Source organism: Mustela putorius, unplaced genomic scaffold (assembly GCF_011764305.1).
Source record: "Mustela putorius furo isolate JIRA1106 unplaced genomic scaffold, ASM1176430v1.1 tig00000193_pilon_pilon_pilon, whole genome shotgun sequence".
Lineage (NCBI taxonomy): Eukaryota > Metazoa > Chordata > Mammalia > Carnivora > Mustelidae > Mustela > Mustela putorius.
In genome coordinates, this window is record NW_025421309.1 from 496,768 (window position 1) to 521,405 (window position 24,638).

The following is a 24,638-nucleotide window of genomic DNA, read 5'->3' on the forward strand; positions in this document are numbered from 1 at the left end:
GTCCCTACCCAGGATAGAAAAACATAGCAACAAGGTTGTGAGTCTCACTATCCATCAGTTCTAGAAAAAGAAACAATAAGCCACGCAGATGACCAGAGATAGAGTCTGGGTCACCCCCTCAACCTTTTGGATTTAAATGTACTGCTTAGAGTGCCAGAAACCTTCTGGGTTTGAGACCTGGCCTCACCACAGGGTAACATCCAGAGCATAGTCAGGCCTGGAGAACCAGGAACAGTGGGAAGCCACCTCCCACACCCAACAATTTTGCTCCCTGGCGGAAATACATAAGTGGCCACAACGAGGAGGAACATTTTTAATAAGAAAACAAAAGGTACTGCAGAGTATGGGTAGTCCCAAAGTGAGAGAGCACCACTGGGGACCCGACTCCTCATGGATTCCAAAATGACAAGCAGAAAATTAATTTCCATTTTAAACCACTTTAACATCCTTTTTTTTTTTTAAAGATAATTTATTTATTTGTCAGAGAGAGAAAGTGAGAGCACAGGCAGACAGAATGGCAGGCAGAGGCAGAGGGAGAAGCAGGCTCCCTGACGAGCAAGGAGCCTGATGTGGGACTCGATCCCAGGATGCTGGGATCGTAACCTGAGCCAAAGGCAGCCACTCAACCAACTGAGCCACCCAGGCGTCCCCACTTTAACTTTCAATACATGGATAACGAAGGCTTTTCTCTAAAAGATTTCCTTTTTTTAATTGTGTGTTGTTGTTGTTTTTTTTAAATTACGGAATCTCTACCCGCAATGTGGGGCTTGAACTCATGAGCCCAGGATTAAGAGGTGCACAGTCCACCAACTGAGCCAGCCAGGAGCCCCTAAAAGATTTCCTTCTAATGGGGGTATTGCTCATGTGCATTCCTTAACTCCGACAAAGAAAACAGCTATGTTCCTCTAAGAATCCACTTCTGGTTACACACGCCAAGAAAAAAATACCCTAAATATGGAAAACGGAAAGCCTTATGGACCAAGATGTTAACTGCAATGATTCTTGTAATGCCTCACAATTAGGGGAAGGGAAAAAAAAAAAAAGAGTACCCCCAAGAAAGGAATAGAACACAAACTACAACACACGCATGTGATATAATATGCAGTTGTCAAAACAGCTCCAAGACGTGACAGTATGTTAGAATGCTTGAAATCAAACAGCGTGGTATGAGGGAAAACACAGAGACACAGGTCATGCACAGAAACCCAAGTAGTCGAAGGAAACCAAGTAATGGTGACTGTAGGTGCCGGGGGTCTGAGTGACTTGGTATTTACTTCCTGTACTCACGAACTGTTTTCTACTAAGTTGATACTACTCTCATAACGACAATTCAAGTCTCTTTAAGATAACCAGAGAAACCTGCGTTCCAGAACATTTGGCAGGGTATGTGCTTGCAGCCGCGATTACCTCACTCATCAGTCTGTCTCGGGCGCTCCTCTCCCGGGCCCACTCCGCCTCTCTCTTCTCCCACATCTCCTTGGCTTCCTCCCTGGGAACACAGAGCAGATGATAGCAGGCTCCTTGCCACCATCGATGGCAGAAGGCCACAAAAGAACCCACAGGGCTCCGCACACACATCTCCTTTGGGGCCAACCTTCACACCAACTTCTGCACCCAACTCTCCACAGGTGACAATTACGAACAAGCTCCCAGATACTGTCCCTCCAGTAAGTGCTGTGGGCTGCCTGTCAGGCTCCTGCCTCCTTAAAAAACACAACTGTGATGACCAGCACCCAGGTGACTGCAGCAGTCAGGACCCTGGCAGAGAGAGAGAGAGGAGTCCTGCTGTGCCTGAGCTCTGTCACCTTGCTCCTGAGGTCACTGCTGGCTCACATGAGAGATAAGCAGTGGAGGATGCGAGTCACCCTCCTTGAGTCCTGGGGATGTCAGGATTCAGTAAGATGAGGACTGGAAAGCGCTCTGCAGTGTCTGACCCACAATCTGTGCTTAGTAAACGTGACTTTTCAGTTGATTATTTCAATCTCCTAGATGAATTTTTAGGGTCCAGAACCATCTGTAGTATTAGCATCTCCACAGTTTATAATAATTTCCCATCAAATTTCTAAAATTTTAAATGAACAGACCCTTACTCTAAACCCTAATGATTTATTCAGGGAAACACCCCCAGAAGCCAGGTCTGTTAGCAAACATGTGCTCCTCACTATGGACAGCTGAGCAAGGGCAGAGATTTTGGTCACAAGGGAGACCCCTGTGGTCCCTGTGCAGCTGTGAGGACCAGAGTAGAGGCTAGGAGTGTCAGTGCCACCTCTCACCTCAACAGCAGCTGCAGCTCTGCCTCCCGCTCCCTCTCCAGCTGCAGCTGCTCCTCGATGACCTGTTTCATCCACGCTGCGTCAGCCAGGGCCTGCTCCTTCTTGGCCAAGTGCATGCGCTGGTTCTCATCCTCCTTCTCGAGGAGCGCCTGCAGGATGTGCTTGTCCGCCTCCTGGAGGGTGGACGAGGAAGCACAACGGGGGCAATGGGAGCTCTTCTGTGGCCCCAGCCTCCCACTCCCACAGCCCCTCCTTCCTGCACTCAGCACAGAGAGCAGACATTCCTGAGGCTTCCAAGGGTTCCGGAGAGAGAGATGGAAGAGTCAATAAAATCACTTAGGGACGGTTTTAAACAACCCAGGAGCTTTCCCTTTCCAAGGGAGACCCCTATGCCACCACACGCATGTCCCTGCCCTTGGACAGGCCTGGCAGCACAGCTTTCCAGAACACTGTTGGGCAACAGTCTCACTTCTAAGAACAGACTGGAGACCCAAAGGCACAGAGACCATGTGCACAAAATGCTCACTGCAGCCATGCTGTAAGAAGAAAGAACCACAAGCGACTGCGACGGAACGGGCTGTGATGCACACTGCTACAGTGGAGTGCTGTGCAGAGCAAGGGGGCTCTGGAGGTCCCGCGACGGGAAACACGCACTGGATAAAAGCGGCGTGCCGGCCCAAGCACAGCACCGCTGCCACCCCTGGCCCAACTGACTGCTGCAGACCAGGTTGGAGGCAAGCAGGCTTGCTCATTCACTCTCCCCGTCTGCATCACTAGCGAGCCCACGGACAGCTAGTACAAAAGAACAAGCTCACTCCCAGTATGAGGTTTTCCATTAGGTAAATACGCTGAGGAATGCCACTTCAATTTTTAAAGAACCCCACTGCTCATCTCTCCAGGCATCCTGTCAATGTATCTGGGAGGAGACCACGGCAGACCCCTCTGGGGAGGGGAGGGGACTGTAAGGCTGAGCAAGGCGGAATCTCCCCCGGGGTCTTATTATGAGAGCACACCCAGCTACTGAGCAACAGAAAGCATCTTCCAAAGAGGGTGAAGAAATGCCAGGCTAACCCAGACTCACCAGTTCCTCTTGGATCTGCTGCGTACGCCGATTGAGCTGCTCATTATACTGATGTCTCAGAAAGTGTCTAGAAATGAACAAAACAGGGGCTGCCTTCAGTGTCTCATAAACAATTACTGGAGATCAGACAGCTGCTTACTACAGAATGTGTCCTCTCTGGTTTGGGATACCCATGCATGTCTGGGAGAGTGAGAGGCTCGCCCCCCTGGCCAGGGCAGCCACTGGGGGCCTTGCTCACACACACCCCAGCTCTGCCTTCTGCCGGAAGGCTGCCACCTGCTTCCTCTCTTCCTCCAGCCTCTCCAGCTCCCACCGCTGCTTTAGCAGATTCTCTTGCTCCTTCTTCAGTTTGGTGGCCTGTGGTGACAATGACAGTTAAGTCCAGTTAAGGTCATCAGAATCAGAGCTCCCTTCATTCTTCATCTGTATTTTCACCAAATGCAAGTCAACAGGGCTGGCCTGGCGGGGGGCAATCAGAAACCCCTCTCACCTCTGGGTTCTGAGCCCTGGGCCCAGCTCACTCATTTCCTGCAAGAGCCTTTCCCCGGCCTGTGGACAAGGATGAGATCCATGCTCCATGCTGCCACAGGACCCTGCACTCGTCCACGCCTTACTGTAACTTAACCTGTCTTAACCTGTAACTCCTGCCGTGAGGGCCAGAAGCTTTGCAGGCCAGGGCTGTTGGCCCTGCTCACAGCTGTTTCTGGAGCCCAGTGCAGTGCTTGGCATCAAGCAGATCATGGGCATTAAGGACCTGTTTCCTGAATCACTTGGGCCTGAGGAAGGACAGGCTTCCCCTCGTCTGAATGGGAAGACGCAGCCCAGGAATCTAGCTCAGAGCAACTGCATGCTCAAAGAGCCTCCTGAACTCCTGAACCAAAGACCCTCACAGTTTATGCCTTGAGATCCCCAACCTGCTAGCTGAGGAGAGGTGTAGCTGTGTGCTAGAACATCAGACTAATTCAAGTCTACTTAGTGCCCTGGAAAATCCAAGTTCTAAGAAGGTCCTCACACAGCCACTCTGGAAACACACCTAAGAGAAGTACTCTCTCCATATCATGAACATTCTAGAATCCGGGCATACAACCTAGGAGGATGGAAAAACCACAGCTGGGAATACATGTGAAAAGGGAAAACCCAGCATTGTTATATTTCTTAGATTCATTCCTTCCCCCCGCATAGGACCTTCTCAGCACAGCTTTCTAAAATGCCATTTTCTAACGACAGGCAGCTGCTAGAGAGGAGCCAGGACCATGCCCTCACCTCCTTCTCCTTCAGCTTCAGCTCCTCCATCTGCTCGAGCAGCGCCTCCGCCTGGAGTGTACCCTCCAACTGCCTCCTTTCCTCTTCTGCTTTCATCCGCTCCAGCGCTTCCCTTCGGACCCGTTCATACTCATTTTCATACCGTTTGTTCTCTTCCTCTTTGGTGGCTTCTTGCTACGTGGACCCAAAGGAACCCAGGTCAGTATCTGTAACGCGGCCAGCAAAGACCCAGGTCCCCACCGCTGTTCCTCATTTGGATGTGTCTGCGCCAGAGTAAGTCATCATGCCACTTATCAGCTGCGTGACCCTGGGTGAGGAAGCACCTTCCTGGGCTGTTCTCATGGTGAGAAGCATGGGTGTGATGCTTCCCTCAGAGACGACACTGAGGAAAGACTAAGCACAGGGCCTGGCACAGAGGAGGGGCTCAAGAATGTTAGGGTTCCTTCCCCTTCCAAAAGCCAGCAAAATACTCTCCAAAATTAACCCAGAGACACAGCTGTGGGTTCACAGAGGTGTAGACTTTTGTTCCCAGAGAGGCTGCCGTAAGCCAAGGATGAGAGTTTACGATGCAAATTACATCAAAAGAGACAGCCAGCAACAACAGTGACCTTTAAGATGTGCATTCCACCTGCCAGTGGCCCACCCTGGTCCCCTGTGTGACTCTGCCCCTGGGAATGAGCACAACGGATTGTCATATGTGTCAGAGCAACCACCGTTCGGTGTTAGCATGTTACATCAACTTTGATCAAGTCTATTCCTGGATCAGAGTCATTAACATCGAAAACAAGAAAACTTCAAGGCCCTGGAGACAGCATGCCCACCACAGCACGAAGGACTATTTCCCAAGCCATTTACCACACCTGTTTTTTTTCTTCTTCCTGCATTTTCCAAGAGTTTATCACATGCTCCTTGTGCAGGGCTGATTCAATCTGAGGGTGAGAAGGAAGAGAAGATGAACTTCCTCACTGGCTCACGTGACAGACGTATGCTGCAGGGTTCACAGGCAGTGGCCCTAAGTTCCCCACTCAAGGATGCAGGGAGGCCCAGGTACCTTACAGGGGAGCACAAGGGGACCCCAACATGGACAGTCCGAATGCCAGCCAGTTGGTGTTTACTGACTTAAAGGACTAGGCAGTTCTAAGCAAACCGTAAGAGTTGTAACAAAGGAGCATAAACTTTTCTCCCAGCACCCTGGGGTTGAGCAGGAGCTGGGCAGTGGACACTGAAATGGAAACAGGATCTGAAAGACCACCTCTGGCTGCTCCAAAGTATGGAAGGCCTCAGGGCAGCAGGAGCTGGCTGAAGGACAGACTCAGCCTTCTGCCTGGCTCCTCAGAACTCCCTCTGCAGAGCTGGATAAACACCTACTCCCGTAGCAACAGATGCGACATATCTGGGGGTAGTCAAGAAGAGATTTCGGGATGAGGGGGTAGCGCCTGGGTGGCTCAGTTGGTTAAGTGTCCGACTCTCCATCTCATTTCAGGCCCTGATCTCAGAGCCCTGCGTTCAAGCCCCATGTTGAGCTCTACACTGGGCGTGAAGCCTACTTCCAAAAAAAAAAAAAAGAGAGAGAGAAGAGATTTGGGTTTAAAGAATCTTTTGGCTCAGAAAATGAATTACAGCACTACCTAAAAGCTTTTATTGGGGAAACCATCAGAGAGAAAGAACCAGAGCACAAGCAAAGGGAGAAGCAGGCAGAGGTAGAAGCAGGCCTCTTGCAGAGCAAGGAGCCTGATGTGGGACTTGATCCCAGGACCCTGGGATCATGACCTGAGCTGTAGGCAGATGTTTAACTGATTAAGCCACCCAGGGTTCCCTAATTTGAGTGTCTAAATAAACATTTTTTAAATAAAGATTTTATTTATTTGTTTGACAGGGAGAGAGAGATCACAAGTAGAGCAGCAGGAGGGGCGGTGGGGGAAGCAGGCTCCCCACCAAGCAGAGAGCCCGACGTGGGGCTCAATCCCAGGACCCTAAAACCATGACCTGAGCCAAAGACAGAGGTTCAACCCACTGAGCCACCCAAGTGCCCCATTTTTTTTTTTTTAAAGATTTTATTTATTTATTTGACAGACAGAGATCACAAGTAGGCAGAGAGAGAGGGGGAAACAGGCTCGCTACTGAGCAAAGAGCCCAACGCGGGGCTCAATCCCAAAACCCTGGGATTATGACCCAAGCTGAAGGCAAAGGCTTTAATTCACTGAACCACCCAGGAGCCCCTAAATAAACATTTCTGAGTAAAAGATTTTGGAGCACCAACCTAAACCCTCAAATGGCCAAGGAAAGTCTTTTTTTTTTTTTTAAAGATTTTATTTATTTATTTGACTGACAGAGATCACAAGTAGGCAGAGAGAGAGGAGGAAGCAGGCTCCTCTGCTGAGCAGAGCCCAATTCGGGGCTCGATCCCAGGACCCTGGGATCATGACCCGAGCTGAAGGCAGAGGCTTTAACCCACCGAGCCACCCAGGTGCCCCAGGAAAGTCTTAGTGCTTACTGTATAAAACTCCAAACCACCAAATTACTCCATTACTTAGTAACTAGCAATTTCCAAATATAATTAGGAATAAATAAACTCATCCCACCAAAGAAAGACACAAAGTTTAAGTTGAAATAAATTACTGACAACATCACGGGTCATCTTCCTCGAGCCCCGTCTCCGTGGAAGGGTGCCGCTCAAGCCAGACCAGCCCTCCCTTGCTCCCAGATCTCATCCATTGTCCTCCTTTCTCCTGCCACCCCAGTCTGGCCTCCACCACCACTTCCCTGGCTTCACCCCTTCCTGCTGACTTCCACGGTGCTACCAAAGCTACGTTCCCCAAAATGCAGCTGGGTCCCGCTGTACCCCTGCTTAAGATCATCCAGGTACTCTCCATGCTTCCAGGAGAAGGCCACACAAGGCTGGCCAGGGTCTGGGCCCACCTGCCTCACCAGCCTCATTTCCTGCAGTCCCCCTTCCCTCTCTGATGGTGCAACCTCCCAGCCACTGTTGCTCTGTGGACTCACTCAGGCCTGATCCTCGCTCAGCTGCCTCAATCTGGAATGTCCTTTCCTCACCTCCACACCATCAGGTAAAAGCCCATGTCCTTCCAAACTTCACCCCAGCAACTCCTCTGAGATGTGTCTCTGACCCCCATCTTTCTGGGCCTGCCCAGCCCACTGCAATTTGCACTGTAACGAGCTGCCCACTGTCTCCTGCACTGGGCAGCAAGCTCTTGAAGACTGGGGACTCCACCTAATCTCCACATGCCCAGGGGCTACACCAGGCAGCGAATGTTCAGTAAGTGCTGGCTCAAGACCAAACGAACCAGATCAGCCTGGTGCATTTTTCAGGTGGCTGTTCTCTCCTGTTTCACCCCCAGAAAGAGATGCAAGTTGAAAAATAAGAAGGGAAACATGATTTCATCTACTGAGGCAAATCAAAGGTTTTAACCTCTCGAAGTCTGGGGTGGTTCTTTTTCCAGTGTTCATATAAAAGTTGTTCAGCGATCTGTCAAGAAAACACAAAGCCTCATGTCACTTCTCAAATCCATTCGCATTTTGGATAACCCTCAGCAGAAGTCAGCTCGGGCTGAGCGCCCGGGCTTGCTGTCACCGCACCTGCCCTTCAGACCGCCTGCCCACCGTGCACCCCTGGCTCTGGGAGACACCAGAACAGAACCAGACAAGCCTGACAAATGACTGCCACATGGTGATGGAAGGATGCCAAGATCTGATGCTACAGATGGGTCCCAGATGTGACAGATCCGTTGCAAAAGATAAAGCAGGCTTCAATACACAGACTGGGGCTCACCATTCCCCACAAGTACTGCCAAGCCTCTGCAGGACCACGGGACTGGAATAAAGGCAATGGACTCAGAGGTCATGATTTAAGGGGCCAAAGAGAATAGAAGTGATTCATGAGAAACACACGTGAAGAACAACATAGCACAAACCCCTTGCCCCGTAGGCTCTGACATTAACGGCAGGATCATCAGACTAGAGTGCCCAGGGGCAGCCCCCACATAAGCTGCACTGACCGGCTAGGGACACTCCCATTCTCCTAGGCTCCTAAGGAACTAGAAGACGTTACCAGTTTCCTCTGCTCTTCTCGGGCGGACTTCAGATTGCCATGCCGCTCCCGGATCCTTCCCTCCTGGAAGTCCATGCTTAGCCGCAGTGCCTCCAGCTCTCTGGCGAGCAGGTCCTGCTCCTCCAGCAGCAGCTGCCTGAGTCTGTCCCGCCTGCATTCCAGCTGCTTCCTCTTCTCCTCCTTCAACTTCTCTCTCTGATAGGCATACATGCTGGGGGTAGAAGGAGCCCTCCCTACATCAGTCATGTGACAGCCACCCGCGGCAGGCTCTGCTCTGCTGTGTGGCCAAAGAGGCTAAGATGGACGTGACGTGGTGACCCAGGAAAGTGTCAGCAGGTCACAGAACGCTATGCATAACAGCAGCTTGGTTTCGCAATAAGGAAGTGTACAGTGGTCTCCCATATGCACACAGTCATAGTAGTAGCTAACACTTGAGCAATTACCATGTACCAGGTACTAGATACATGGATGGCTTCCTATTCACCATAAATCCTAAAAAGTGGATTCTGTTGTAGCCCCACATCACAGAGGAGGAAACAAGGTTCATTTACACAGCAAGTGACACAGTCAGGATTTCCATCTAGGTTTGTCTAACTCCAAAGCCTACGCTTTTACTTTCCATGTTTTTTACATTTATTTCTGTAACAATGGGTGTGTTTGTGTGTGTGTGTGTGTAATTTATACACACACACAGCTGGGGAAAAGTACGGGAGGATCTGCATCAGACTGTTAACTGTGGTTCTCTCTGGGGATAAAGGGTCACCCGGAGACACCCAGATTCTACATATATTTCTTATTGTTTTCTCTTTTTCAATGCAAATATATTATTTCACTGATGATCTTTCTTTTCAGTTTTCAACTGGAAACACATGACCATGCAGGGAACCTATGCCATCCAGCAAATTCCTCCAGAAAACGTGCTGTTAAGCCACTCCCTCACCCCCACCCCCTGGGTTCTTAAAGCCACACACCCTGACCAACAAGTGGCTTCCTGCCTCTGTCCCCCTAAAGTCACTGTAGTTACCTCCGCTGGTAGGAGGTCTTGGAGCTCCATTCAGCCTGTTTGAAGCTACAGATATCAGACATCCTGAAGTAGCGGCTGTTCTGGTCCCACTGTTGCCGAAGCCGGGCCTCCTGCTCTCGGTGTCGCTGTCGGGCCATCTGCTGGTCCAGAAGCCTCCGGCTGCACCAGTAAGAGGGCAACGTGGGGAGTGCCATCTGAGGAGAATGGCAATGGTAGGAAAATGAGCCTGCTGCAGCCCCCTAATGAGTGGTCTTCACCTCTTGGCTGCCCCCGGAATCACCCTACTCCAGACCAATGGTATCAAAAAAGTCTTAGTGCAGGCCCCCAGGCAGCAGCATTTATCAAATGCTTTGCAAATCATCACTTTAAATAAGCCTGGACTGTACCCAGCTGTGAGCCAGACACCATCGAGGATGCTGCAGATGAAGGCAGGGAACCCGTCCTAGCAATGCTGGTCCAAACACTTGGGGACTTCAACGCTCCTCACAAAGTAACAGGGATAATGATTTCAGGAACATATATATGTGCCAAACTATTTTTTATTGTTAAAATCACTCCATTATTTGGCAGGTGAGCAAACTCAAGCTCAAAATGGTGACTGGGTGGCTCAGTGGGTTAAGCCTCTGCCTTCCGCTCAGGTGGTGATCTCAGGGTCCTGGGATTGAATCCTGCGTCGGGCTCTATGCTCAGCGGGGAGCCTGCTTCCCTCTCTCTGCCTGCCTCTCTGCCTACTTGTGATCTTTCCCTGTGTCGAATAAATAAATTAAATCTTTAAAAAAATAAATAAAATTTAAAAACAAAACAAAATGGTGAAGTGGCTTGCCCAGGATCACAGAGCTAGGAAGCAGAGGAAATGAAAGGACCGGGATCCTATTTCATGACAGTGTCAAACCAAGGCCTGGGCTCTGTAGACAGCAAGAGGCTGCCTGTGGGGACCAATGTGCCCTGGCTCTGGCAACCCCCAGGGAGCGTCCCAGACCAGCGGTCACAGCTGGAAGTGTTCTGGATTGGCATGAAGGACACATCCCTCAACTTACAGATGGAGGAACTGAGACCCAGAGAGGAATCGAACCGAGCAAAATGGGAACACAACGGAGACTTGAAAGCTGAGAGCAGTCTCACTCTAGACACCTCCTTCCCTAAGCCCAGAGCTGCCAAGATGGGCAGGGTCTACACAGTGCTTGGCTACGACGGTGCTTACGGAACGTCTGTTGAATAGGCGGATAGGTCTGGGTCCAGGCCAAGCCTCAGACTCGGTGCTCAGAGCTGGGGGAAAATAATCCACATCTATGGGCCAAGTTTAGCCTGCGGCTGCCAGTTCACAATCTGTCTAGGAACTGTGGCAAGTTGCACCTAAATTTTTCCTTGCCCTGTAAGCCGCCCGCGGAAAAGTTTTGCACCAAAAATCAAGAAACGAGACTCCGGTCCTAGATAGGTCCCATCCTTCTCACAGCCCCAACGTCCACAGACGACAAACGGGGTTGCAGAGCAAGGCGTCGGACCCAGAGCACGCAGGGACTGCGCGTCCCCGGACGCCAGCCGCGGTTCCCGCCAGCGCGTGGCCACTGCGGCGGGGCTCCCCGAGTCCCGACCCCCACGCCGGCTCTGGCCGAGCCAGTCCTCCGACTCACGTTCCTCCGCGCCCTGGAACTTCCGGAAAGTGCCCCCGCTAAGCTCCTGCATGCCCCAACCAGGGCCAGCAAGTCCCGCCCGGCCGCGCTGCACCAACGCCCGCCGTTTCCCCGCTCGTTGCCCGTGGCAACGGACGGACGACGGGGTGCCGCAAGGGCCAAGCCGCCTCCAGCGCGATACCGAATGCGCGGAGAGAAAGGAGGCTGTGTTTTTTTTTTCCTCTGGCGCCCTCTCGTGGGAGGCGGGAGATCAATCCCAAACGTCGCTCGTCCCGGAAACGGGGAAAGATGAAGGTAAGGGAATCCTCACTACTCCTCAGAAAGGTGGTTACCTGGGGGTTGAAGGTGAGGGTTGCCCGGGGTGGAGGGTGGGGAGGTGGAGAGAAGGTCAGGGGAACAAGTCAGTGGTTCTCAAGCCTGGCTGCACGCGAGAATCACTTGGGGAGGTCTTAAAAGTCCAGGTGCCTTTAAAGAAGACAAAATAAATAAATCCAGATGCCCAGACCAAACTCCAGACCAGTCCCATCAGTTTGTCAGGGGTTGTCTCAGCTCCCCAGGTGCACACAGCGTGCAACCAGCTGAGGGAACCGCTGGCCTAAATGGATACATTTATTGGTTATTGTCTTTACCTTGGTGGTGAGTTCAAGGGTGTTCATTCTATTGGCTTTTTATGTTACATGTATTGTTTTATGTATGAAAAAGATAATAAAGGGGCGCCCGCCTGGCTCATTGGTTGAGCCTGCAACTCCTGAATGTCAGGATCGTGAGTTGAAGCCCCATGTTGGGCATAAAACTTAGTTTAAAATTTTTTCTTTTTCTTTTTTTTAAGATTTCATTTATTTAGTTGACAGAGAGAGAGAGAGACAATAAGGGAGCAGCAGGCTCTCCACTGAGCAAGGAGCCGGATGGGGGCTCCATCCCAGGACCCGGAGATCATGACCTGAGCCAAAGGCAGTCGCTTAAGCGACTGAGCCACACAGGCGCCCCCAATTTTTTCTTTAAATACATAAATTTACCTTAAAAAAATAGACAACTTCACTCATTCAGCCTCTTTCATTTGCCCATTTTTCTTGAATTCTTTTAATTCCTCCCTTCATTCTTATTCATTTGTCTAGTTTCTTTTCTGGGTGCAGCAAAGCAAATTGTTGAACATTTTGGCCTCTATTCCAACCTCCATCAAGCCAATTCTGGGGTCTCTGGCAGGTCACTTCTCTCTGGAAATGAGAGCAGTAAGGAAATGGAACAGAGAGACCATTAAACCAGGCAGCTTTGGTTCCTTGCTAGCCTAGCAAGCAAACAAAACCTAAACCAGAATCAAGCCAGGCTGCACACAAGAAATCTGAGAAAATTTAAAACTGAGAATCCGAGAATCTGGCCTTTCCCAAATAAGGCAACTGCGTAAGCGATTTCCTTGCTTTGCCTCTGCCTCTTCTCTGTAAAAAGCCTCTCCCCCAGGTCCTGCCCGCTGGAGGAGAGCTCCTACCCACCTTTGGTTTGGTGCTACTCAGTTAAAACCGATATATGCCAGGGTGCCTCAGTGGGTTAAAGCCTTTGCCTTTGGCTCAGGTCATGATCTCAGGGTCCTGGGATTGAGCCCCAAATCACATCGGGCTCTCTGCTCAGCGGGGAGCCTGCATCCCCTTCTCTCTCTGCCTGTCTCTCTGCCTACTTGTGATTTCTTTCTGTCAAATAAATAAATAAACTCTTTTTTAAAAAATCAATATAGAGGCACCTGGGTGGCTCAGTGGGTTAAAGCCTCTGACTTCGGCTCGGGTCATGATCCCAGGGTCCTGGGATCGAGCCCTGCATTTGTGCTCGGCTTTGTGCTCGGCGGGGAGCCTGCTTCCTCCTCTCTCTCCGCCTGACTCTCTGCCTGTCAAATAAAATCTTTAAATAAATAAATATATGCCCTAATAAACGCTTGGAAATTTTAATGTGCCTCAGTGTACCCTTTAACAAGAGTATCAGCAGAGCAGTTTTTTAGCATTGCCCTTGTGAGATGAAATGAAGGTTTCCAAGGAGAGCACGCAGGCCCTGTTTACCTGGTACATCTCGGGAAGTACTTTCTTCCCATCTCCCTTTACTTGACTCTTGCTGACTCGGGGTCGGCCCTACCCCATGCATGAGATTCCCCAGGGTTACCCTCCTGTTAGTCCCTACCTCTTTGGCCAAGATCATGGCCTCTTTTCCATATTGTATCGCCCCTGCCCACCAAACAGGCCAAGGAGGCAGATACCCAGGGGGTCAGCCAACCCAGCAAACGAGCCCAATACATGAATGTTTATTGGTGGGTCTCTCTGAGTGTGGTAGGAACTTCAGAAATATGTGAATTGGGGTGGGGGGGAGGAAGAAATATCTGAATCGAGTAGGGGGAGACCTGGCTTAGGTCCTGATTTTGTGCCTCTTGAGTGAGTCCCCTCTGCTCCCCAGGACTTTGATTTTCTTATCTGTATAATAATTACCTTAAAGGACCAAAAAGCCTCCACTAGTGCGACTTCAGGGCCTAGGGCTTGACTGGTGTGGCCCTCAGGCCATGTTCTCTGGGCCTCTTCTGCTGGGCAGCCATCCCCACCGGCCCTCACTTAATCAGCTTCTACCCTCATGATTACATAGCTTCCTGCAGCTCATTAAGCATGTTTACAAGTATCTTTTCCTTTGTTCTTCTCAGGACCCCTGTGAGATATTTTACTGTTGTTCCCATGCTACTACTTTTTAAAAAGATTTTATTTCTTTAAAACATTTTTAAAGATTTATTTATTTTAGAAAGAGATTGAGAGAGACTGCATGTGTGCAGGAGCAGGGGGAGGGGCAGAGGGAAAGGGAGGGAATCCTCAAGCAGACACCCCACTGAGCGCAGTGCCCAACGCAGGGCTCCATCCCAGGACCCCGAGGTCATGACCTGAGCTGAAATCAAGAGTCGGACACTCAACCAACTAAGCCACACAGGCACCCCCAAAAGATTTTATTTTTTTAAAGTATAATTCCTACACCCATCTCGGGGCTTGAACTCATGACGCAGAGATCAAGAGTCGCACACTCCACTGTGTGCAACAGGAGCACCTTATTCCTGTTTTAAAGTTGTCTGAAATGAGCCTCAGACAATGGTGTCCTTGCTCAAGTAAGGTGGTAGAAGCCCCACCCTGTCTGATTCCAGGACCCCCGGGCCCTCTCAGCAGGGATCACCCCCTTCCCTGCTGTCCTCCCCGCCTCCAGCACAGGGGAGGCTCACCATAAATATTTGTTGCAAATGAATGAGTAGATTCCCTGCTTTTGAGTCCCTTCCTCCTTTCCAAAAGGAAAAGGGAAGCATAACATAGAAAGAAAGCAAAAAGAAAAACAGAGCTAATGTTATTTGAATACCATGCACCAAACGCTTTGGGATGTATTCCCTCCCTTAAGCCTCCCTCCAGCCCGTGGGAGTCCCGCCTCCATCCTGTACCTAAGGGACCTGAGGCCCTTAAGCAGTGAAACCACTCCCTTGAGGTCACAAAGCAAGGATTGTGCGACCGGGAATTCACATGCAACCTCCAGGTGCTTGTGTTCCCTCTTCAGACTGCTTTTCCAGGAGCTTGCAACTTGCAGGTGTAGCTCTTAAAAGAGGCCAGCGGATGTGGACCAGCTGGGCCATTTAAAGAGTTCAGTATTAAATATTTAGTGACAGGTTGATGACTGGCCCACAGGAGGCAGAGAGGGGAAGGCTTGGCAGTTGGATGCTGCTCGTGCTGGGCCCTGGGCCAGTGCCATGAGGAAGGCTATTCTTGGACTTGTGTCTTTGGGTGTCCCAGCATAAGAGGAGAAAAGAGGGCTGGAGACATGGCATGACAACATGGGAGCCGCTCCCCATTGGCTGAAGGGTGGTGGCACTGGAGGCCGTGCCAGGCCCTCAATTAGTAGGTGGCATTGCCAAGGCACGTTGGTCGAAGCTGGGTTTTCATGGGGTTTCAAAATCAGCCACTCCTCTGGCTTCTCTCTTCTCACTGGGACTATCCTCCCTGAAAATGACAGATGCTGCAGCAGACCCTGGGGTTATGGGGCTGCCTGTGAGAGCCCCCAGTTGTGTGTCTTAATAATAAGAACAGAAATAATCATAACTGTAGATATCTAGGGGAAAGAAAGTATAAAAAAGCATTCACCAACTACAATGACTAAATCACTAGGGGGCACAATTCAGGGTGATTTGAATTTTTATTTGTCCCTAGGTTTTTAAATTTACAATTGGTCACTGATACTTGTATAATTTAAAATACTAATAATAAAACAAGGTTGGTGAATCCTAACAACCTGCCTTTCCATCGTGCTTAAGGCTTTATGAAGTACTTTCCGTGGTGAATGGCTCTCAACCTGGACTATAGGTCTGAATCACCTAGAGAGATTTTTTTTTTTTAAGATTTTATTTATTTATCCAACAGACAGAGATCACAGGCAGAGAGGCAGGCAGAGAGAGAGGAAGGGAAGCAGGCTCCCTGCTGAGCAGAGAGCCTGATGCGGGCCTCGATCCCAGGACCCTGAGATCATGACCTGAGCAGAAGGCAGAGGCTTAACCCACTAAGCCACCCAGGCGTCCCGAGAGATTTTTTTTTTAATCCTATGCTTGATCCTCGAGACAGAGGTTCTGATGTAATTGGTCAGGGATGGGGCAGTTTATCTTTTTAATTAAAAACCTTTTTAAAGATTTTGTTTGTAGTTGAGAGTGAGAGAGGGCACTTTGGTGGGGAGGCAGAGGGCAACAGAGAAAGACTCCCCACTGAGCAGGGAGCCAGTCAAAGGGCTTGATCCTAGGACCCTAAGATCATGACCAGCTGAAGGCAGATGCCTAACGGACTGAACCACCCATGTGCCCTTTTTCAATTAAATAAGTTTTAATTGAGGGGTGCCTGGGAGGCTCAGTCGATTAAGCATCTGCCTGCGGTTCAAACATGATCCCAGGGTCTTGGGATCGAGCTCCATGTCTGGCTCTCTGCTCTGCAGGGAGCCTGCTTCTCCCTCTCCCTTTGCCTGCTGCACCACCTGCTTGTGCTCTCTCTCCATCTCTCTCTGTCAAATAAATAAATAAAATCTTTAAAAGTAAAAAATAAAATCTTTAAAAGTAAAAAATAAAAAATAAAAAAAGTTTTAATTGAAGTAGAGTTGATATACAATATCACGTTAGTTTCAGGTGTACAATATAGCCTTCAGACAGGACAATCACATACATAACAAAAGGGAGTGTGATCACCATCTGTTGCTGAAGTTGTTACAATATTATTGACTGTGTTCCCTTTGTTGTACTGATCATTCAGGGGACTGATATATGTAACTGGAAGCTCATCCATATTTTGAGTAAACTTTATTTTAGAATAGCTTCATTTTTAAAATATTTTATTTATTTGAGAGAGAGAATGAGAGATCGAGAGATAACCAGAAGGGGAGGGTCAGAGGGTGAAGCAGATTCCCAGCTGAGCAGGGAGCTCAATGCAGGACTCAATCCTAGGACACTGGGACCATGACCCAGCTGAAGGCAGATTCCCAACAACTGAGCCACCCAGGCGCCCCAAGCATGGCACATGCTTACTTCATTCCTCCCAGTGTGGACATCATTGTCCTGAAAGACACCTGTGCAGGTAAGTCCGCCCTTTTCAGATCCCTGGCGGGGACCTCCCATGACCAGTGATGCTCCATCTGGAAATCAGGTGAGCTCCTCAGACCCTGCTCCTATGTGCAGAGGAAGCTGCTGCAAAATGCAGTCATGTTCCAGAACTTTCCATCCAGAGCCCTCTGGTAGTTCAGCCTGCTTCCAGCTGCTAGAATATATCCCTTTGATGGAATGGCACTGTTTTTGGTCTTCCTTTTATTTTTCAAGACCAAGCCAATAGGAAGGAAGGAGCCTCCATGAAGCTCTCAATCATTTTGTATCTCTGAGCTTCAATTTTCCCATCTGTGAAATGGGGATGATAGCACGAGTTTGTTATTAACAGTTGCCTTAGCCCAGAGCCTGGCCCAGTGTCAGGACCTGACAAATCATCACTGTTGGTGTTACAACGGCCCCGATAACTGACAATTTTCCGCGTAGCGCCTGCCTCTGGAAGTGCTGGGTTCGGCTCCCCCTCTCGGAAAGGTAGGTGCTGGGAAACTGTTACTTATTTGCACACCTGGGTTTGTGATCGATTCCTAGCCATTGTCCGTTTCCCCACTCAAGCTGCACCCTTGTTGGTGGAGTACCCTCTGCTGGATGGTTCAGGAGGAAATCCTGATGTGTCTAAACCAACAGCAGTGGACCCACGCCCTTGTGTGGGAGGGGGCGTGTGGCCCAGTTCTGCCCAAAGACGCTTCAGGGGAGGTCTGCTGGGTATGGGAGGAGGTTCCTGGGAGTTGTCCTCTCTGGAGGAGACCCAGGATGCTGCTGCAGCCATATTCCCACCAGGAGGAAGGCCCCTGACACAGCTGGCTGTGTTCATCACAGGGCAGGAAGAGAGAAGGATCTCCTTTTTGGTGGTGATATGGTGAGCTCAGAAACGGAATCAGCCCATCTGTGGGGCCTAACCCCATAGCTTGGGCTTCCTTTTTTTTCTTCTAAGTTTTTCTTTTTATTACTGTTTTATGGTAAAACAACAACAAACAAAAAACATATAACTTGATACCTACCCCCTTAACAAAGTTTGGTTTTTTTTCTTAAGATTTTATTTATTTATTTGAGAGAGAGAGAGAGCACACACAAGCAGGGGGGAGGAGTAGAGGGAGAAGCAGACTCCTCACCAAGCAAGGAGCCCCTTGGGACTTGATCCTAGGACTCTGGGATCATGACCTAAGCTGAAAGCAGATGCTTAACTGACTGAGCCACCCGGGTGTCTGCCCTTAACAAAGATTTAAGTAGACAGTAAAGAATTGTTAGTGGATAAGGAATATGTGGTATATACATGCTGTGAGATTCCTTTTTAAAAGGTAAACTAAAGAGACTTCTTGCTTTAAGTCATTTTTCAGTTACCAGGAAGCATTCCCATCAACAGACTTTTCTAGAGCAACATTGCTAACAGTGATACATCATATATGCATGGGAAAGAGGATATTAAAATACACTTGTATAATCAACCATTTTTAAGTGTGCGATCGATTCAGTGGCATGAAGTACACTCATAATGGGGGCGCCTGGGCAGCTCAGGCAGTTAGGCATCTGCCTTTGGCTCAGGTCATGATCCCAGGGTCCTAGGATGGAGCCCTATGCTGTCGCAGCAGGGATCCTGCTTCTCCCTCTCCCTCTGCCCCTCCACACCCCCAGCTTGTGCACACTCTCTTTTTCTCTCTCTCAAGTAAATAAATAAAATCGTAAAAAAAGAAAAAGCATACTCACAAGGTTGGGCAACCATCTCAGTGTGTTTGAGCTGTTATTTAATATACAAAATCAGGTTGTGGGAACAGATAATAACAATAATAATACTCCCACGGCACTTATCACACTGCGGGTGGGGATTGGTATTTCTGTGCCCAAGATACGACTGGCCAAAAAAGACACCAGAAAACAAAATATTCAAATACCCTTTTCCCCAGGCAGGTTGGTAGTTTGCCATGGCCCACAGATAGGAGATGTTGCTGGAAGCCTGTTTCCCCTGCCCCCCAGGGGTGCAGCAGGGGCCTAGAGTGGAGCTTGAATCACTCAGGCTGGTGGCCTTTGCCATGGCTGAATTTCAGAAGACACGCCCACACTGAGTGCAAACAGCATGCCTTCCAAGGGAAAAATGTGATATGCGATCTGAGGATAATTCTTCAACCACAACAGCATCTGGAGAACTGATGTCAGAGGATCTCCCCACACACATGCCCCCTGCTTCACCTCTACCCAGTTCTCCCTGGGATTGGGAGCCCCAAGACCTCTTTGGAGAGTCACGTGACTCAGCTTGGTGGAGCTTACCCCGACTTTACACAGGGAGAGCCGAGGCCCAGAGGAGGGGAGGGCATGCCCAAACTGGGTAAGCAGCAGAGCTGGCGTGTCTAGTGAGAGCATTGGTGGCCTCAGTGAGCGGAGGCAGGAAGAAGCCGCAGAGAAAGGGAGACTCAGCCGGTACCCACTCAGCATTGGGTTCCCTGTGACTTCCCTTCTCACAGTGTCTCTGGAACATATGGTTATCGCAACCCCACTTTTCAGATGAGGAAAGTGAGGCTTCGTGTTGTCCAGGGTCCCCATCCCAAAGCCCACACCAGTTCCATTCTGCTGGGCTGTCAAGTGTGGTCCCAGTCCACTGAAATGGGGCATCATCAAGCCAGCCTTGCATTTTCTGAGACTTTCCCAGACATGGGCACCCACTGGCCAATCCTGGATGGCAGACAGCTTCCATTTCCTAAGTTCCCAAGTTCAAGTTGATCAGTGGAGGGAGTCAGAGCAACTCCCTTCTCTGCTTGAGCCTTTCTGGGCTCCCCATTTCCCTCTGCGTGAAGCCCACACCATGAGCAGGCCACTGGACCCAGAATGGGGGTCTGGCTCTTGGCTAAACTCACCCACTACACCAGCCTTTCCTTTGACTCCCATGGCCAGTTTCTACCATGCTGTTCCTTCTGCCCGGAAGGCTCTGCATGGCTTCTGACTCCTCTTTATCCTTTTGTCTTTTCTCTAGGAAGCCCTCCTTGATCCTCTCTAATGGGGTCAGGATGCCTGGCCTTGGGACACACTGCATTTTTGCCCATAGCGTTCACTGCAGTGTGAAAGCAATGATTTTTTAAACTTAGTAACCTACGCACACAAGACTGTGAGCTTCATGAGAGCAGGGACCTTGCTGCCTAGTTCCTATGATGTGTCACCAAGTCTGCTCTACTGATCGGTCCACAACAGGTGCTTAGTAAAAATACTGGATGAAGGAGTGAGTGAAACTCTGGCCAGTGGGACACTAACCTAAGCACACTTGTCGTTGGGGACGTGGGGGCAGGAGCTGGAGGACCACACTTTTGCCAGCAGTTTGCCCCCAACTGGGCCATGTGCCAGGACTGGTTCCTGAAAATGAGCACAGTCTCGCTTGAGCAAGTACCTGGGCCATTCCTGAGTCCTCTCCTGAATGTCAAGAGCCTTTGTCCCTGGGGCAGTCTTCCCCACTTGTCCTGTCTCCACACCACCCTCACCAGGACAGTAAAGGACTCATATGACTGGCCTGGGTCCTGGGGGAAGGGCAGCAGGAGCAAGGAACACACCCCCCAAAGCCACTATTGAAATTAGAAGGTAGAAGGGTGTAGAAAACAAGATGGAGTCACTCATGTCAAGCAGGGTCCTGTGCAGAGTAATGATGCCAGCTGCTAAGGGAACCTCGGCTGTGAGATATCGCCAGGTCCAGCCCCAGCTGACCACACACCCGAGCTGATAGCAAGCAGGAGCAGAGCAGGTGTGCGGCAGTCCAGGACTGATAAACCCCTTTCAATGGCAAAGGATGTTGGCAGCAAACTGTCAGACTCTTCAGCCATGAACCCCTCTCTGTCTGCCCACTGAAAAAAAGGCAGACACCACCCAACAATCTGCTCGACAATCTCCCAACAGAACTGAGATCCTTCCCGGTTTGAACAGAATAAGGAGAAGCAGTAAGTGCTGAGAGCTGACCAGGACTAAACCCAGGTCTCTTCTCAACAGTGCTCGCAGACTGACTTCACATTTTTTCTTTTTTTTTTTTTTCTTTCCTTCCTTAACTTCCTCCCCCCTCTGTCATCTTATTGGTTGTGTGACTTGTGTAGTGTTCTGCTCTGCGTGCTGTGTAAGAAGCCAAGTCAATCATGTGGTGAAATGTCATTGACTTTGAAATCCTGAACCTGCTTTGTAATTATGTGAACCTGGCTTTAGGACTGAATAAAGCTGACATTGTGGAAAAGACATATCTCGTGTGTGTGTGTGTGTGTGTGTGTGTGTGTGTGTGTGTGTCTTCATAGAGTGCTCATAACAGAGGGAGGGACCTCTGAAATTATCAGGCCAGACCTACTCCCTTTACCCTCAGGGAAAATGAGGCTCAAAGAGGGATATCAGGTCTTGAAACCAGTCCACAGGGTTAGAACCAGATCTCAGGTCCCCTGACAAGTGGGCCTGGGTGCTTTCTACTTTCCTGGACTCCCTGCTTTTACCCCGAATTTCTGAGAGCCAGGGAGAGCATGTTGACAGTCAGCGACATCACCCTTGGCATCCCCATAGGACCTCTGTCAAGTGCCAACATGTGTCCCAGGTGAATCTTTAAATATGCCATCCCCCTGAACATTGTCCTTGATACTTTGAAGGAAGTGTCATTAGGATCCCCATTTTGCAGATGAGGAAACAGAGGCTCAGAGAGATAATGTCATTTGCTCAAGGTCACGCAGCTGGAAGTGATATACCGGAGGGTTTGATCCTGTGTCTGCCAGAATGCAGAATCTGTGTTTCTGTCTGTTCCCTTGTCTCAGGTTGAGATGCTCAGATTCAGTGCATGATTTATTCCTTTTAGAAAAGGGAGAAGCTCGGGCACGTGGGTAGCTCAGTCAGTTAGGCATCTTCCTTCGGCTGGGGTCATGATCCTGGGGTCCTGGGATCGAGTCCCGCATTGGGCTCCCTAATCAGTGGGGAGTCTGCTTCTCTCTCTCTCTCTCTCTGCCTGCCACTCTGCCTACTTTTGCTCTCTATGTCTCTGTCAAATAAATAAATAAAATCTTAAAAAAAAAAAAAAAAGGAAGGGAGAAACTCAAGAAGTGATGTGGGATGAAGGAGACCAGCTTTCAATTTTTCTATTTCTCCAGCTAACAGCGGTTGTTTGCCATGAAGTGTTGGGTCAGGGACACAATGCTTGGGTCTGCTGGCTGCATTTTTCCCCCAAACACCCCCCCCCAGCACTGTGTCCTGTGTGGGTACAAGAATGAGGTGGTATTTTCCCCTTCCTCGGCTCTGTGCTGTTTCAATGCCCCCAATACTATTTTCATCCAGTAACTGAAAAACTGTGCAAATATTGAGTTGCAGTATGTTGTGCCGTTTTCCTGGGACAGCAGCAAGCGGGCCTGCTGGTGGGTGTCGCCTGTGCATTAATTAGGGAAAAGCAGCAGACGGGCCCTGGAAACAACAAGGCGGGTTGGCAAGGCGGGTTGGCATGGTGGCTCTTCACACTCAGAGGAGTTGGCTCAACAAAGCCCATTTGGCACATTTAGTCCTGCTGAAAACCTGGCAGTTGTAGAGGGGACATCACTGGAATCAATTACCCCCAGGACTGCCAGTCCTTGGTGGAAATAACTCAAGAAATCAATTCATAATAACCACCCCATTCATCGAGGGCTGCCTCCCTGCCAACTTGCCAACTGCCTCATTTACATTAACCCCTTCACCCTCACATCAGCCCTGAGAGGTCATGATCATGACCTACCAGCCTTGTTTTTCCGATGAGACCATAGAGGCCAAGGATGGGCCACTCCAGGATCGGCTGCATCGGCATGAAATGATGGGGAGTTAAGAAGCCATCAAACCCCAGCGGCTTCAGGAAAAGTGCTTTACCTTCCACCCATTCCCGCTGGAACTGCCTAAAAATAATTTAGATAGAGGACCTGCTCAAGGAAGAGAGCTAGCACCATATATAACCACATTATGGTATGAACAAGGTATGGTGGACAGGGAGGGACCCAGGAAGGCCACTTGGATCAAAGTCCTCTCTAATATCCTGTTGTTCCCAAGCAGCCCAGCAAACGTGTTTACCAAATACTCTTTTAAAAAATTTTTATTTACTTATTTGACAGGGAAAGACCGAGCACAAGCATGGGGAGTAGCAGAGGGAGAGGGAGAAGCAGGCTCCCCGCCAAGCAGAGAGCTCAATGCAGGGCTTGATCCCAGGACCCCAGCATCATGACATGAGCCAAAGGTAGATGCTTAACCAACTGAGCCACCCAGGCAGCCTCCAAATAGTTACTCTTTTTCATCTTCCTGTGAACTGCATTCCTTCTCTTCGAAGTCCCAGACCCCCTACCCCTTCTCCTTAGTTCAGTGTGACACATACAGCTCACTGTGCCTGTCTTTGGAATTTCCATGTCTATGTGGATTCCCCCATACATTCGAAATTCAATCTGATTTTCTCCTGTTAATCTGGCTTACATCAACTTGATTCTTGGTCCAGCGAGGACCTTGAAGGGACAGGAGAATCTGGTCCCCCAACAAAACCATGGAGGGTTAGAGAGGGAAAGTATGGTAGGCTAAGTTATGAATGTGTCCCCAAAGAGAGGGGTTCTCATTCCCTGGGACCCCTCAATGTGACCTTAGGTGGGAAAGATGTCTTTGCAAATGTGATCAAGTTACGGATCCTGAGCTGGAGGGATTACCCTGCCTTACCTGGGTGGGCCCTAACCGCCATTACAAGCACCCTATAAGACAGAGATGGGGTGCTATGCACCCACCAAGAAAGCTATGTGAAGACAGAGGCAGAATTTGGATCTGTGCAGCCTAAAGCCAAAGGATGCCCAGACCCCTCAAAAGCTAAAAGGGGCAAGGAGCTGATTCTCCTCTAGAACTTTCCGAGGACATGCCATGGGGCTGACACTTTGATTTTGCCTTGGTGATACAGATTTCAGACTTCTGGCCTCTGAAACAGAATAAATTTTTGGTTGTTTTAACCCACCAGGCTTGTGGGCCTTTGCAATAGGAAGTGACTTGTCCACAGCCACCTAGCTAGAAAGTGGAGGTGTTGGGCTTCAAAGACAGTAAATGCTCAGAAAACAGGACCTGTCGTTGTTGTTGTTGTTGTTGTTACTATTATTATCACTGCTGCCTGCAGGAAGACTGGGGATAAAATGTCAAAAAGACCATGGATTTGACCTACTTTATCCATCCTGACAGATCCCATTGGGGAGAGACAGTCTGAGTAACCAGGATTGGATGATTCAGTTTAGGAAGAAGCTATTAACCCCGGGTGGGGCTGGCTCGGGGCGATGATGAAACTGTACAGGGTGAACACCGCAGCCCCACTGGGTCAGTTCCAATCACAAGAGTAAACTCCCACTGGCTAAGGTGGTCCTGCAGATAAGCTCAAGAGGGAGTTTGCCGTAGATGGAGCAAATAGGATGGCCCGACAGTGCGAAAAGATGAGGTAGTTCCTCTGTGTCTGGCTGAATTGTCCCCCATAACACTTTACTTATTGCTGATTTCATCCTCCGCTCTCTTTGGTTCAGAGTAAACACACCGTGCGGCCCCTCCCCTCTTCCTTTCGTGTCTCCTCCTTTCCCTTCCTTTCCCCTTCCCTTCTATTCTTGAGCCATTCAACCCGAGAGCCATAGGTGGGTCTCAGCAAGGTAAGCATCAACAGTGGGGGAACAAGGAGAGGGGACATGCTGACCCCACAGAGAGTGTCCTAGCCCGCAT

The 24,638-nt window shown here is 49.7% G+C and overlaps 1 protein-coding gene across 3 annotated transcripts in view; it reads right to left on the reverse strand.

The window, feature by feature from the left end:
- Positions 1 to 11,482, reverse strand: part of LOC101691778 (trichoplein keratin filament binding) — a 29,638-nt gene extending 18,156 nt beyond the window's left edge. For 2 of the 3 annotated variants that reach the window (XM_045076711.1, XM_004779149.3), the window contains exons 1-10: positions 11,342 to 11,482; positions 9,711 to 9,904; positions 8,687 to 8,897; positions 8,048 to 8,104; positions 5,478 to 5,546; positions 4,618 to 4,791; positions 3,599 to 3,711; positions 3,355 to 3,421; positions 2,274 to 2,446; positions 1,408 to 1,489 (exon numbers count right to left, since the gene is read on the reverse strand). In XM_045076711.1, the coding sequence (XP_044932646.1) occupies positions 1,408 to 1,489; positions 2,274 to 2,446; positions 3,355 to 3,421; positions 3,599 to 3,711; positions 4,618 to 4,791; positions 5,478 to 5,546; positions 8,048 to 8,104; positions 8,687 to 8,897; positions 9,711 to 9,904 (1,140 nt within the window). In that variant the 5' untranslated portion in view covers positions 11,342 to 11,482. Of the gene's footprint in view, positions 1 to 1,407; positions 1,490 to 2,273; positions 2,447 to 3,354; positions 3,422 to 3,598; positions 3,712 to 4,617; positions 4,792 to 5,477; positions 5,547 to 8,047; positions 8,105 to 8,686; positions 8,898 to 9,710; positions 9,905 to 10,911; positions 10,931 to 11,341 lie in introns of those variants that run through there. The other variant, XM_045076710.1, reaches the window with a different exon arrangement.
- Between the last annotated feature and the right edge of the window lie 13,156 nt (positions 11,483 to 24,638).